The sequence below is a fragment of the Taudactylus pleione genome, unplaced genomic scaffold (genome assembly GCF_031769625.1).
Source record: "Taudactylus pleione unplaced genomic scaffold, aTauple2 ptg001607l, whole genome shotgun sequence".
In the NCBI taxonomy this organism is placed as follows: domain Eukaryota; kingdom Metazoa; phylum Chordata; class Amphibia; order Anura; family Myobatrachidae; genus Taudactylus; species Taudactylus pleione.
Window position 1 is genome coordinate 2,287,509 of NW_028286004.1, and position 16,356 is coordinate 2,303,864.

The 16,356-nt window shown below is 41.3% G+C and overlaps 1 protein-coding gene across 1 annotated transcript in view; it reads left to right on the top strand.

Moving 5' to 3' along the window:
* The window catches only part of LEMD2 (LEM domain nuclear envelope protein 2), a 30,288-nt gene extending 14,406 nt beyond the window's left edge, over positions 1-15,882 (top strand). The window contains 8 exon segments of the mRNA XM_088464208.1: positions 179-254; positions 916-992; positions 1,073-1,152; positions 1,465-1,610; positions 4,226-4,327; positions 4,466-4,568; positions 15,243-15,365; positions 15,367-15,882. Coding sequence (XP_088320334.1) covers positions 179-254; positions 916-992; positions 1,073-1,152; positions 1,465-1,610; positions 4,226-4,327; positions 4,466-4,568; positions 15,243-15,365; positions 15,367-15,421 — 762 coding nt within the window. The 3' untranslated portion in view covers positions 15,422-15,882.
* Positions 15,883-16,356: the final 474 nt, after the last annotated feature.

Consider the following 16,356-nt stretch of genomic DNA (forward strand, 5'->3'; position numbering starts at 1 on the left):
AAGCTGAATTTGTCTGGAGCCATTTCTTACAAATGTTGCACTGTTTGTTTTGCCATATGATTCTGAATGTTTACTTTAAAAATTTTAGAACAGTCCACTGTATAATTGAGTCATGCCGTTATGTATATGTTCCCATAATTTTCCTGAGCACATCTATATATTTTCTTATTTACTGCAGTTTTGTAAAGCCAAGGAGAAGCAAATCATCCTCCAAATCTTGTCAGAATTGTATGAGTTTCTGTCCATAGAGGCTGGTAAGTTATTTTGTTTAATACTCTAGTGTTACAATACATACATAATCTACCAGAGTTAATGTATTTCTGAGCATTTCCTCTGCAGGTGCTCGTCATACAGTGTGTTAGTAGGTTCCATGTATTTGTCTATCTGCATTTTGGATTGGAAACTGTATGAATAATAACTGTTCTATGCAAAATAAAAGAAGATGTCACTACTGTTGATCTGCATCTTCAAAGGCCATATTGTCTTATTGAATTGCAGTTAATGTAAATCAGGATTAGTAGCTATACTGCATATCACTACAGTTAATAAAATACACCCATACTAAGGGTTGGCTAGGAAGCCGCCTGCATATGCTGATTACTTAATAGGCAGAAACCTTTGCCCTCCCTACATGATAGTGCTTTCTCACTGGTACTCTATAGGCAGTTACTGAGCCAGTTCCTGGGCTGGGTACAAAAATAAGAATTCTCACATTGAATTTACCTTTTTTAATTTTAAAGGTTGCTTAGGGGTAAGCCTCTGTTATGTTCAGCATCAAAACAGATGAAGGTCATTTAAGCTTGACCATCTTTTTATTTCTTACATTTAAGGGTAAGGTCACTTTTTTTTTTTTTTTTTTTTTTTTTTTAACTGCTAAATATTATCCTGCATTGTCAACTTAAATTCTTATGTTAGGCAGATTTGAGTGTGGAAATCCTTCTGGTCTGAGCAGTAAATGTGTCCCAATCAACAGCGCAAGAAAACATGTGATGGTAAGTACCAGCCAAAACTGTTTGTGGGATTATAAATGACTGGGATTGTGCGACTTACGTTTTCTTTGTGTTCTTTATAGAATGTCAGTGGCCATGCATCTGAGAAATTTGATGCTGCACTAGACTGGATGCTGAACAGTGATAGCCATCTTGGTATATGGTGAGTGATTCAAATATTTAGAAAATGATGCATGGCGACAATCTCCCCTTACTTATGACAATATACGTACAGTGAGCCTACCAAGCACATAGAGCACATTTGATGGACAATTCTTTGTGCACAAAAAAAAAATCTGCCATGCAGTGTCCTCTTTATTCCGAGCTGCTTTTAACCTAAAAGAAAAAGCGTGTATATAAGTTTATTTTAAAATAAACTGACACACCCTAACCTAAATTGAACTTCATAATGGGAGGAAACCCTCTAGTCCTGAAGTAGTTGAATGGTATTGATTTGTGCTTTTCCTATGGTAAGGGCAAAAGGTGAGGATGCCGAAGAGACTGTCACTAAAAGGGCCGATGTCTTCTGTGTTGAATCATCGCGACCACGTCTAGGAATTACTTGCCGAATGAAGAATGCACTCTACACCGCAATGTCTAACCTCTTTTTGGCTGTTCTTGGTAGGGGTGTTTTCATTTTATTAACAAATATAATGTAATATTAGTTCTCTTAGAATTAAAGTCTTCCCTTTGTGTGTTAAACAAGCCTTTTAGCTGGTTAAAGGTTGAGGGGTAAGTAGCTAATCTTTATTCAGGCCCATTGTCTCTGACTACTCATTGGTCTGTGGTAGATTGAAGTGTGCGAGGTCAGGCTTATTTCCTTCTGCAAACAACTGGCGCAAGTAGTGAATAGCTGCCACAGTACAGATGCAGTGGATTTCCACAAACCACAGAAATAATCGAGTAATAAAGGTGCATATAACACTTGCGGCGATACTACATGAAAATTCTTGTGATGTTTAATTCCCGTTGATCTCTACAAAGGGATGACAATATATACAGTTCAATGGTGTCAGTCAATTGTTGTTCACACAGTCACTGTTTCCAGCTGTTCATCAATATGACCCCAAAAGTGAAAAACAAAATGCAAATAGTGCAGTATGTCCACAATAGATTTAATTAAAATCGCAAGCAAAAGGCCTTTATTCTTGGCCTTAAATACAATATATTAGACCGAATAAAGACAATATCCATAAATGGCTGAAATAAATCTGTACCGTATTCAGAACCTTACTAGGTGCTTTAAAAGTGAGTCTGAAAAAATGGGAGGTTCTGGAATCTCCTTTCCCTCTCCCTTCAAAGCAAGGTGCTGCTGGGCTAAACCATGGTACAGGTTGTCAAGTATGTGCATGTAGGTCCATAAAGTTTTATGGACAACCAAGTTCCTCACCGCCCCAATGGGAGGACAGATCCGGAGGTGCTGCGGAAAGACCCCGGCCACAATAAGTTACTGAACAACTGCGTCTCGCTCTCGCATCAAGTTGCCGGCCATGTGTATGGCAAGTTTAAAGTGTGTATTGCTGAGCTTAGACCCCTCACCTGCTGTCCTTTCATTCGCTAGTATCACAACTATCGCAGCGACTCCTGACCTGCACATTATGCATTACAGACTCTTGTCACATTGCTCACCTTCTCTTCAATGTCTGGAGCTGTCTGCAAATTATACTACTTAGAAAAGTAATCACCCTGTTCAGTATCCAACATTACAGCTCTAGTGAGGAATATATCTATCTATAATGGGAACCTTGGTATGATGCACAACATGAGACTGAACCTATTAGCATGTTTGCATTAACACATGCTCCATAACATTTTTTGTTCTGCTTTAATTACTGACTGAGGGCTCCCTCTCCCCCCTCAACCCCCAGCTCTACCTGCCCCCAGTACTGCCAAAGCTGCCATCTGCCCCACCCCCAGCACTGTCCCAACTGCTGCCTGCTCATAGCCCCCTCTCTGGGACTGATTCAGAGATGTATGTTCATCAACCAATGAATGTAGATCTCCAATTGTTAGGGGTCTGCACAGAACGGGTCTTTCAATCTCGCTCGCAGTCACCCCCAAGCCACAGCATGATTGACATGCTGCAGTGTTTGGGGTGCGTGCCTGGTCACCGTTCCCGGAAATGGGGGAGTGACTACCCAGTCTTCTTGGAGGGAATAGGCCAGGGCCTGCGTCGATGTCCCTCCAAGAATTATCTGTCCTAAAAATATTACATGAATGTACTTTTCCGTAATTTATAGTATGCGTAGGGCATGTAGGTTTGTCTGATGGCATATGGGCAGTTTTAAAAGCATAAATTGTGATGGGACCCAGAAACTGTGGAGTAGGACCCACAGTTTTTGTTTTTTTTTGTTTTTTCACTCTGCATGATCACTGTTAATATATATATATATATATATATATATATATATATATATATATATATATATATATATATAATCCCTATTTTAATATATGTAAATTATAAATATCTAAATCTACTGTGACATTTTATGGAGGATATTTGAAAGATGCCATGTTATTGTACCCTTCAGTGAAATTTAATTTATGCAGATTTGCGATATATCTGTGGCTGCTGGAAACCTGGAGTCTTCAGGATAATGAAAACAGTATGTTAATACATGAGCTACACATCCTCTATGGCTGCTAAAAAAAACTGGAGATGTCAGGACAGTATAAACAACCCTGATGAAGTCAAAATATTGACTAAATGCTTTGGGTATTTTAAACGCTCCCAGGGACCTTTTTGTATCAATTGTTTTTGGACATTTCGGTTCTTTTTGACCAACAAAGGACCACCCCTAGGGAAGCTACTAATCTATATATTGTGTATATTCTTTTACTGTGTAAATATTGTATAGCATTTAATAACTATACGGTGCTTGCTGCCAGATCAGGTGGATTGATCGTCGCATCTCATGGAAGGTGTAGTTACATCTTGTCTACACTCCAGGCCCTTACAGAGGTCCAGGTAATCAGTATCTAACCCCACCCACCTACTTCTCGGCACCCCTAGTGCCCATGCGACACCAGCTCTCTACTTCTCTAGTGATCTCTTATTTAATGTGAAATAATCTATTCACTTAGCAAGTGCAGGGTACTATTCTTTACACTCATTGCTGTGACTTTATAGTTTTAACTTTCTCATATACTGAGATGTTGGGACTGATTTGAGATTTGTAATTATTACTGCAATTTAATTTTATGTTTAATGTATTGTTACTTTTCCCTGCCAGGTATTTTCTTTCTTTGGGTAGTGTTGGTCCTCCTGAGATATCATTGGCACAGGTTGGAGGAAGAAGAAAAGCAAATGTTTGATATGGTTGAGAAAATCATTGGTATGTAAGAGCTTTAGTGACCTCTTATAGTATGACTGTGAGATAGGATGGAAGGAATGAAACTGAACGTTATCTTTTTAGGAAAGATGACTGGGTAGAGGGGTGTTAATATTGATCTTTTTACTTTTCATCTTTTAGATGCAGTAAAATGTCATTACAAAGATTGGACCCTTAGAATAGAGCAGAATGCATATGTTGGTATATTGCACGTGAGAGATACATTGATAATGCCTCAGGACAGGTAAGAAGCAATCTGTAGTAATCTGCCTACTTACGAGTGCCTCAGCACACCATGGACCTCATTCAGAGGCGGTCGTTAGATGCAAGCGGTCGCTCTGAATGAGGACGGCCGTTTGCATCTTGTAGTGCTGCCTCTTGGTCGATCGCCCTAGCGACCGACCAGGGTGATGGTCGCGATGGTCAAGACCATCGGGGCTTGCGACGAGACCCTAAGGTTGGGTCTTGGCACTTGCAAACCCCAGGGAGCTTCCTGCTCTGATCGAGCAGGAAGCTCCCCACTGACATCACTGCTGTCGTCAGTGGGGCCGCCCCCAAACGGCAAGCGTTCCTTCGGGAACGCCTCCGTTTGGCCGGCCACGCCCCAAGCCCGCCTCCCAAAAGGGGCGAGCTGTCACTCACCATCAACAGCTCGCCCCCTTTGGTGCGAGACCGCTAGCGACGGAGCGCCCGTTGCTAGCCGGGTCTCGTGAATGCGCAAGTCGGAGTCGCCTCCAACACGCGCATGCCCAGTGGGGGAACATCGACCCGATTGCGAGCGCTCAGCGCTTGTGACCGGGTCTGAATGACCCCCCCCCCCCCATGTGTGATATATGCTTGGCTATGGCAACTCTAGTCTTCCCTGCACAGGCATTGCTTGTACTGAAAGATACATGTATAGCAGCAAGCTACTCCCTCTTCTGTGCACCTGACAAGTACTACTTTACTGACATTCGTGTAGATCACAGTATTTCTGCTGAACATGTTTTCTTCACATACTAAGACGTGGTAGACAATCTGTGGCACTCCAGCTGCTGCGGAACATACAAGCATGCCCTGTTTGGTCATGCAGAACTGGCAGGGCATGCTTGAATGTATACCATAGCAGCTGGAGTGCCACTGGTTCCCTACCGATGTACTAAGATGTGGATATATTGCAATGTTGAAAGTCCCCATACAACACACTGTTATCTCTTATATGATAGGGAAATTTTGTGAACAGGAATGTGTAAATATATAGTTCTATGTACACACACTGAATAAAAATGATGTTTTATATGGTATGCAGTCGGGATGCTGACGGTCTAAATGCCGGCTGTCGGCATCCAACCTGTCTAATTCCGGCAAGGGTCTAATGACAGTGATTCCCAAACACTATCCTCAAACACTTTAACAGTCCACGATATACATGCTTAAGCACAGGTGACTTAATTAGTACCTCAGTCAGTTTGTTTACACCTTCTGTGCACAAGCATGGATATCCTTAGAACCTAGACTGTAAGGGTGCCTTGAGGACAGACTTGGGGAAGCCCTGCCATGTTCCCTTTATGTCCTTCCAAATCCATCCTGTCAGTATTATTGTATGAAAACTCAATCACATGTTGTGACATAGTGTATGTAAAAGAGGTTGACTTTCTAGAGACATTGATAAATGCTTTGGCCTTGGCATGGGAAGGAGTAGTGGAGAAGTACATGTAAAAATAATCCATACTGCATGAGTAAACAGGGAGTGGGGGAACATTGACCTTGGGGGTATCCCAAAACTGTTTTGCAAGTTTCACCCTTCTTGCACATATAGTTTGCTGTCAGACAGCGTTCAAAGAAATTGTGTTTTTCACATGCATTGTAAAAATGCTTAGTCGAAAATAGAGCAACGTGTTAACTTTAAACATTTTTAGTTGAATTGAACAAAACGCCCACCAAAACTTTCCGTATGCTTACGGGGCAGATTGTATGTCAATATGTCAAGAATAAGTGATTGTTGTGAGGATGTCGAAGATGAATGTCCTGGAAGGCCTTAGACATCAAAAACTAATTAAAATGTGGAAAAAATTGAGAACATTGATCGTTAACTTACAATTCGAATGATAGAAAAAATGGTAAACATCGACAAAGAAACTGTTATGGCAAAACTTGTCTAACATCTTCATCTAGATGACAAAAGTTTATGCGAAGATAGTTCCAAGGCTTCTCACGGCCGAGCAGAAAGAAAATTTGTGCAAACATTTTGGAACAAATTCAAGCCGATTCACATTTTTTAGATACTTATTACCTGTAATGAAACCTGTATCTTCCAGTAAAATCCTGAGACAAAACGCCAGTCCATAAACTGGAAAACACTATCATCACTAAGAATTCACCATCAGGACAGGGCAGCAGCCCACACAGCTCTCTGTGATGCAGTTTTTGGAGCTGTTGAGACTGATAATGAGCTACAGTGTGGCTTTGACCAACGGAAAATAAGAATGCTGCGGTGTGTGCATGCAGTAGGGGAGTACTGTACATAGAAGGGAAACTGAGTTAAAATTGACGCTATAATTTAGGTTTAATTATAGTAAGTACGTCTCATTATTTAATAGCCACACCTCATCATTTCATTTCTAGACATAATAGATCTGTTTATCAGGCTGAAAGAACACTTTGGAAAAGAAAGACTATCTAGTTCTTATTGTAGCTAGCTAAAAGGTTGCTTTTAGGGTAACTATTGGAGATTGCAAAGAATGGAGAACAATATATACATATGTGCTTAGATTGAGGAGAAGATGGGGACAGTAAAGGAGACAACATTTATTAAAGTCGTGAAAGGGGGGTAACACAATGGGTAGTATTGTACAACTAAAGATGGAGTGAGATGAGGATATTTAGCATTTCACCTAAACAAGTATCACTGCTGAATTATGTCTTCGGTCGCTATTAACAGCAGTCCCCGATGACTAGAAAAGAGAGAGTTTGTAGTCCTACTTCATCAAATTAGAACTGGTCACTACAGACCAACGAGTCTGATGTAATTAGAGGGGGATTTAATGGGAAAACTGCATAAAGAAAGAATTTTGTTCTCAAATCCAGTAATTTAGAAGTTGTTAACCACCATGGATTTCTGGGAGAGATTTAAAAGAAATGGGAGAGGGAAACCGTAGGCGGGGCTACACTGGCTCCAGGCGCTCACAGGAGGGAACAATCCTCCTTACAGCCATACAGGGCTGGCTGAGGATAGAAGAAAGGCTGCATCTGTCAGGCAGCCAGAGAGGGAGGCAGCCCCCCCCACCCCCACCCCCAAGACACAGCTCTTCCTGTGCCTGTACTAGACTGACACAGTAGCTGATTATATAATGGATATAAAAATGGGAACTGCTGTATTAAAACCACATAAGAGGAAGTATTTGTAATCAAAAGAGAAGCAAAAAAGTCATGCACTGTTTATTCCATAGTCTATACTATGAAGAAAAGTACCAAACATCATTTTTAGGCAATAATAAATAAATTCACTAATCTGAATTAAATCACAAATCCTACCTCCTGGATCATTTGGTATCTTTTTACTTCTTGATCCCAATTTGTAGGCAGCAGCATATACTTAGCTCTGTTTGTTGCTGCAATGGAGTCATTTTCTAATTTGAGCAATCTATAATATGTGTTAAGGGGCCTATCCATTACCCGACTTTGAGAACAATCCGACCAAAACCAGCAGTTTTGGTTGCATTGTTCACAAAGTCGGGTAATGGATAGCCGGCAAGGACCAGCGATGCTCGTGTGCGCTGGGTCCTTGCCGTCCCCGACGGCCTACGGAACATGCTGGTCAATCTGACGACACTCGTCAGGTTCCCCATGTTCCAAAACAGGAGGTCGGGCTCTGCACTGAATGATGTTCAGCGAACGCCGTTCAGTGCGGGCACCGCACCTCGGCGACTTTCAGGTCTGCTAATGGATAGGCCTTTTTAGATCTGTAGCACAGTCAAACCGAATTTGGGGACCTATTCATTATTAAGCCCCATTGGCTCCCTGTCAATTAAGTATCCAACTTGCATGCCCTTACATTCCCACTTTTGCCGCTAGTTCGTAACCATGAAAGTTTACACTGACAGCATAAGTGCACGTGTGACCTTCAAGCATGAGCACAGAGCATGCTGAGGAGGCAGAGGGATCTCAATGGGTCCCTCTTCGCACTCAGGACCCTTACTAATAGGAGCATGGCTGCGGGGGGCTATTGCCATCTGTTGGCAGTGTTCGTACACTCAATCCAGCCTGGAAAACCTTCACTTTTTGGAGCTTGATGAATTTTAACAGTTCATATTGGACTCCCAATGATGAATGGGTCCGGTACTTAACACATGTGGAAATTACGGTTTCTACTTATGTTACGGGCCTGTTCACCTTTTAAAGAGCCACTTAGTCATGTATCTTTCCTCCCTTATCTAGTGTCCTAACTGACCTTTTCATCATATGTTAAAAGCTTATCAATGATACAAACTGGAGTGGATCTGTGTATTTGTGCCATCTGCAATTAAATATATTATCATAGAAATGTTATCCAGTCAGGTGTCGCATTACATTTTCAGCAGTGTATTCAATATGAAAGACCCAAATAGCACATTAGCATTTCAGCACTATAAATGGAAGAATGACAATTTTTATGTAAAGATAAAACCAAATAATTTTTTTTAGTTTATGATTTTTATTTCAATTTTATGCTATGTATGCACGGCATACTATCGCTGTATAGTGTAATGTGCATAAAAGCTGCACAAACCTAGTGTAAGATTCTAAGTAAAGAATATTAATACATCTTAGTAAATCTAGTCAGACAAAGAAGGGGCTGGAAATTTGTGTAGCTCATGTCAGCAACAGCCAAACTGTCCCAAGTTGTTATAATAAAAATCAGGCTGGATGGTGAGGGTAAATTCACCTGCATATTCATTATTGTTGTCCGATAAAATCCCCTGTTGAGTTACCCAGTGTTTGCTGACTCATAAGAATCCTCCTGATCAAAAAAACCCCACAGTAAATACATATGAAAGCATAATGTGGTATAAGTATGTTGAATGAGCGATAAACAATGTTGTCAGACATATTCATGTCATGAATACTGAAATCTAAAATTATACATCTCAACAAAAAGAGACTAGCTACATTTATATTAAATTAATGTACAGTGGTTACATTATCAATGGGGCATATTCAATTACAGGCAATATTAAAAAAACAAAACCACGGCACAGTTTTTTCCTGCAGCAGCAGGGTTTCTCCTTTTAAAAATAAAGAAGAAAAAAATCAGGCACGGTATGCAGCTTTTTTTTCCCTCACTGCTTCAGAGCAAGTAAAATGTTTGATTAAAATCGTTTTCTTCTTCAGGGTCCATAAGGATCCAGAGGGATACCATGGGGTAATGTGGTTGGAGAGATCCAGGCACCAAATAGTTAAAGTTTCAGCTCCCAGGATGCCTCGAGACCTCCCCCATATATGCCACAGGCCTTCAGTTATTCAATTGGTGTGACAGGATTCAGACGCACCTTTGTAACAGGGGACTGCTCAGGCAGTCCTAAATTTTTTTTTTAAATATATTTTTATTTAATTTTTGGGGTTTTCAGTACTGCGCGCCTGAATTAAGACTCATGTACTGCGACTCCGTCTACCTCTGCCGGGCCGCAACACCAGTAACAGAGCTGGTGATTTCGGCGGGTCACGGTTGAGCTTGCTAGCAGCGAGGCTGGCAACCAGATGCATGAAGAGGTCAGGTAAAGCGATACCTCGCTTACGGGGAATCGTTCGCATCAGTCCTTGCTTCCAGAGACGCACCAGAAGCCACTGCAGTCAGGAGCATCTGCGTCCTCACTAGACCGCCGGGTCCTTATAGTCTGATGCCGGGGATCGGCAGCAGATGCTTCTGCTGCCACGGGCCAGCGTACTCGGCCGGTTGATGCAGCTTAGGGGGAGGTAGGCGCTACCCCGGCAGCTACTCCCCGACCCAGACGAAGATCCATCAAAGGTTTTTCTTGTCTGGGTCGCTCAGTCTACCCTCCTCGTGTATATGAGATGCTAGCAGTCCACTATCTGTGCGCTGCTGTAGCTGTTGTTGGTTTCAGAAGGGTTTGCGTCAGTCTCCCTGTATAACTCTTCCTTGGATCAGGTATATAGTGCTCTATATCCTACCATTCCTCGTGTTTGGGTATTATAACGAAAGATATACTATATGATCGGCGCAACACTCCAATGCAGCACTCAACCCTCAGATAGAAACACCAATTCCACAGATATATATATATATATATTACAATGAGAGAGTCAGAAATTTGCGCTTAGGAGTTGTTCCTCATAGATACTCTTCAAACAAGATCGTCTTTTTCTCACGATGTTGTCCAAAAATTTGTGTATATAGAATAAAACAAAAAATGAATCCAAATCAATGGGGGTCAGTTATTTTTTCAATGTAGAATGGAAAAAAAGCCAGAAATTTCTATGATAGAAATAGTCTTTTATAATCACCAATGAATCCCTCAGAGTGTGATTGAAGAGAAATGACAGCACCCTTATGTGTGTTTACAAAGGCAGATATAAGTTTGCTTACTTGTATGCTTACATCAGTAAGACTTAGTGGAAGCACATAAAGGTTTCTTGGTCCTCCCTGTGAACTCTTCCTTCTCATACATGAGCATGCAGGTGAGAACAGAAACAACGCAATGTGTGTATCAAATGATAAAAAATGTATTAAAAAGGATAAAACGATATAGGAAAACAGATGATCTTGTTTGAAGAGTATCTATGAGGAACAACTAAGCACACATTTCTGTCTTGTGTGTGTGTGTGTGTGTGTGTGTGTGTGTGTACATATATATGTGTGTGTGTGTATATATGTGTGTGTGTGTGTGTGTGTGTGTGTGTATATATATATATATATATATACTGTGAAATTAGTGTTTCTCTCCTACAACATTACCAATTTCAGGCACTTCCCTTTGGCCCATCAACTGCCCCCGTTACTTACCAAGATAATGGCAGTCATGACGGCCTATCTCAGGTGTCAGGGAATCTGAATACTATCATATCTGGACAATCTTCTGATATTGGCACAAACTCCAGTTGTTTTACAACACCTGCCTACAAAAGCACGGCTGGATCATCAATTGGAAGAAATTCTATCTTTCTCCAAAACAGCAGATGGTACATCTGGGAGCACGTCTGGATTCTCAAGTACAAAGGGTGTTTCTACCAGAGGACAAGATTGCCGCCCTATCATTGCGAGTACGATGCTTAGGGCACAAAAGCCTGCCTCTGCCCGCATCTATTACAGGTTTGACCTTTTTTTATGGTACGTGGTGTTCCCACAGTAAATGATCCTAAGGTGTTTAGGGTTTCCCAGGTACTGGCTTTTTTCCAGGCAGGTTTAGACCTTTGTCTCCTCCTGAGCACTTTGACAATGCAGAAACCTGCACTCTCTGTCTGGTTCCAGAGAGAGATTGCTTCATTACCAGATGTCAGAATTTTTTTTTCAGCGAGTTCTGTGAGTTTAGCCTCCTTTTATCCCACCGGTAGCAGCGTGGGTTCTGTCTTTTGGTTCTTAAGGGGCTACAAGCTCCCCCATTTGAACCTTTGGACTCTGTAGACTTGAAATGGTTGACAGCGAAGACCCTTTCTCCTCGCTATCTTTTCTGCATGCAGAGTATCTGATTTGGCAGAGCTCTGTTGCCGATTCCCATTTTTTATTTTTCACCAGGACAGAGCTGTTCTTCGTACAAGGGAGGATTAACTTCCTAAGGTAGTGTCCTGTTTTCATGTAAATGAAGAAATTGTAGTTCCACCTTATCAGGCTCCAGACCTCTGTAGGTGAAGCTTCCCTGGATGTATTTCTTGCTCTCCGTATATACTGTATGTGGAGCGTACAAACTGTCAGAAAATCAGATGCTCTTTTTGTATTATATGGTTTTCACAAACAAGGATGGCCAGCTAACAAGCAGACCCTGGCTCAATGGTTACGTATGCCTATCTCTCAGGTGTACACACAGACTGATCTCCCTTTCCCAAACATTGTGACAGCACATTCTACTCTGTAGGGCCATCGTGGGCATTAAGTCGTGGCGTCTCTGCTGAACAATTGTGCAAGGCAGCCATGTGGTCTGTCAAAACTATTCTTATGTTCTATGCCTTTACATTTGCCTCTCGGGATGCTTTTTTTGGGGGGCGATGCGTTCTTCTTTCTGCTCAGGAGCACTCCCCACCCTTATGGGATGTCCTAAAGCAGTTTCCCTGGTATCCCTGTGGATCCTTATGGACCATGAAGAAGAAGAAAATAAGAGTTATGGTAGACTTGCCATTGATTAACTTTTTCTTCGAGGTCCACAGAGTTCCCACCCTGACAGACCTGGCTACATTGGATATTTTTTCTTTCGGTCACGCATTCCCTCATCTTGTGTGAGAGTACTTCTGGTGTACGATTGTTCTTCCTTCTCCTCTTTCCTTCTTCTGGCCTGAGGCGGGGTATATATGGGGGAGGACCCGAGGTATCCTGGGAGCTGAAAGCTTGAACTGTTTTGTGCCTGAATCTCTCCAACCACATTACTCCATGGTATCCCTGTGGACCTCGAAGAAAGAGTTATCAATGGTAAGTCTACCATTACTCTTATTTTTAAGGAAAAATTGTCAGGACTTGCTTTAGAACCACGGGTCACCCCCTCTAACGACTAATTAGGCAATTGGAAGTTTGCAATTGGACAAATAATTAGATCACAGAACAGCACAGGTGTGTGGCATGCATGTTGCCCAGGCACTACCCTGCTGCTGCTAGCTGCTCTGAGGGATTTATCTGCTGCCTGGCTGTGTAAGGAAGAAGCATGAGCCCATCCCTGGTAAGAGTATACTTGGTTTTGCAGAATTGAGCCAGTAACGGCCAGCTGCCAGGGGGGCTGGAGCCAGAGACACACACTACTTGGCGTTCACACTTGCACAGGGGGGGGTCTAAATGGGCAGATGAAAACGAGGAGCAGCAGCAGCCAGAGTCAGGGGAGGAGTCCAATCGAGATCCTGCTCCGGGAAACCACCAGCCCCTGCAGTTAGAGTTCAGAATGAGGAAGGAAGGTGCCTCCCAGTAGGATGAGGTCTTTCCAAGCAGCATGGGCACAATGTCTCGCTCTGAGGCAGAGCTTAGGCATCACATAGGCATTTCTTTGATCACTGGCAACACTTCTTTTTTTTTTTTTTTCCTCCCCCAAGGTGTTTTTTATGACCAATTTTTTGTTTCAATTGAATACTAGAAGTATCGGGAGCACACACACATCCGCAGGAATTAAAAATTAGTTGCGATGCCCATGGTAAAAATTTGGAATTTTAATATACAGAGAACCATAGATGATGATTTTTTGAATTTTTTGAAGCAAATTTTTAAATAGATAACTAAACAAAGACTATAAAATGGGAGCAATCGTCTCCTTCAAAAGGACTTCAACGGGAGGAATAAAAAGGACTGTGTGATGGTAATAGAAGAAATTACTTGAGAAACCAGAGTATCATTGTGGCCGTTTGGCTGTTTAAACTTCATATTATGCATCCAGAAGGTCGCAATGAGAGGCAACCACAGAAAACGATTGGCACCAGTTAGGTAAATGTAATATGTTTTATGACTAAAGCTGGGTACACACTGAGCAATGGGGGCCGACATCGGATCCTGGGTACACACCAGAATGAGGTAATGAACGATACCTCGTTCCATCCTTCATTACCTGCAACGGGGCTGCATGCGAAATCGCCCGGTTGGATGTGCAGCACTGCCGACCAGACTATAGCGGAAGCGTACATATTGGCTGAGCGATGCGGCCGATTTGTCGTTCATAATATATGATAGAACATGTCTGATTGTGGACGTTAGATGGAGGAAGAAAAAGCTTAAGGCCCTCCATACATCTGCTGGCGGATTGCACGATCCTGCTTTTGGATCGGAAACGCTGACCGTTGGCCATCGATGTTTTGCCTTCTGTCACAGGATTGGCGTAATACACCATGTTAGATTTCACTTATGTGCCAATCAGATTTTGATAGTGATCGGCAAATCTGTGAATACCAACATGTTGGATTTCATCGATCCTGCAAAGCCGAGTTGCAGGATCGCAACATCATGGCAATCAGTTGCAGATGTATGGGGGCCTTTAGACCAAATGCTACAGTATTTGATTGTGCTATAAATCTAACCAAGCACTTGGAATTCTGTATTGCCACACTGTAGACTATACAGTATTAAGAATTGAGCTGGCCACTCACTTCTGTTGGGATTTCGTACTAATACAAGATGGAGAACTAAGGATGCAAGGGGATTCAGGAGGTCCATTTAAAAAATAAAAAATGTAATTTAAGATCTGGGCATTTATATTTTACTGTGTATACACTTTGTTTTGGGACTTAATATTTATATAGTATGGACTATGTAATATATAGTGCTTGAGATTTTTGGTTTCTCTTTATTACTAACACAATGTTTCTCTAGCTTTTTATTCAGCTATTTCAGTTTTGAGATTGTTTGTTTGTTTTTTGTTACTAGTTAAATGGTTTTCTTGCTATACAAGCCCTTTCTAGCTGAATCTTGACATAATTTATTTTATATATGTATATTTAGATATTGTTGCTTATTTTCCTTTTTAATTATAGAATTTCTCATTTAACACTATATGCTGAAGCTTTTCTTTATTATTGATTTATCTATTGTCTTACTGTTTAGTGTAACGTGGTTATTTGGCCGTAAGTCTTTATTACATTGCAGTGGCTTTGAATATATGACAGAGGGCAGGTAAACAGAAGGCAGTCAGAAACCCCAAATATGATTCCTAACATAAATGTTATGTTTTCCTATACACAATTTGTGGGGCCTTTACAGTACAGATTTTCTTAAGCAAATATCTTGTTACACATTGACACATTTGTTTTAATTTCACATGTGCAGGAAACGCTTAAAGAAAGTCTGGGATCGTGCTGTGCAGTTTATTGAAGATAATGAGTCCCGTCTCCGCACAGAGTCGCAGCGTGTAGCTGGAGCAGATTTGAGGGTGTGGCGCTGGACCCATACACAGTGAATACCCCAGAGAGAGGATGACATTTTTGTCCTCTACCATAAGGGAATAATATGTCTGGCAGTGATGTTCTGCAACAGTGGTCAATTCATTGCTTTTTGTAGGAGCTAACTGACAGAAGTGAGACTGATAGTACATAGCTATAGCAGGGTAAATATTGCTACATTGAACAATGCATTTGTGGTATGTGCATATATGATCTGTTTGTGTTGTAATAATGCATAACTACAGAATACTGGTGGGTAAAATATGAACCTGCAGAGTCTTTACAGGGAATAAAATAAAGTGACACATAGAATTTATATTTTTTAAATCTTTTGTATTCTGTTAAATATTTTCATGAATGTTCTGTTTCATTGATGGTGTGTGTAATAATTCACTCCTTCTGCTTGACCACTATTGTCAGTAGCTTTGTTTACTGTAACTGTTTGTCCTTTTTGACATTCTTTACACTTTCCAAGTTTCTCTGTATATCATTGGATAATGACTGCATAAAAGCTTATTATACCCCAACTCTTTTAACATGACCCGGTGCTATTCTTTCAGTGCAGTTGCTTTACATGAAGGGGGGGGTGTTGGTTCATGAGATGTTGTAATTTGCTCTTGCAAGGGCTCCTGGGAGATCTATACACTTGCTGTCTCCTCGCATGACTGCTCCCATTCTAGACAGTGGTTATTCCTACACAGCAGAGATGTTTATAAGCGGCAGTAGAGGCAGAAAATTAGATTATTAGAGAATAACACAACACCTGCACTACTAGAAGTAACCTTTGCACTGCCATCACTTCATTTTTATGCATGTAAAATAGCTACATAGTTTTAATGTGTGACACAATACACTACACAGAATAATACAGTATTGAAATATCATTACAGTGGCGTATAACGCTGAATACATTTATTATGCAACGTCAAATTTTAAAGCAATGATATTGGGGAATAGATTGAATCTTTCTTACGGTGTGAGGAACGTCATTACACACAATC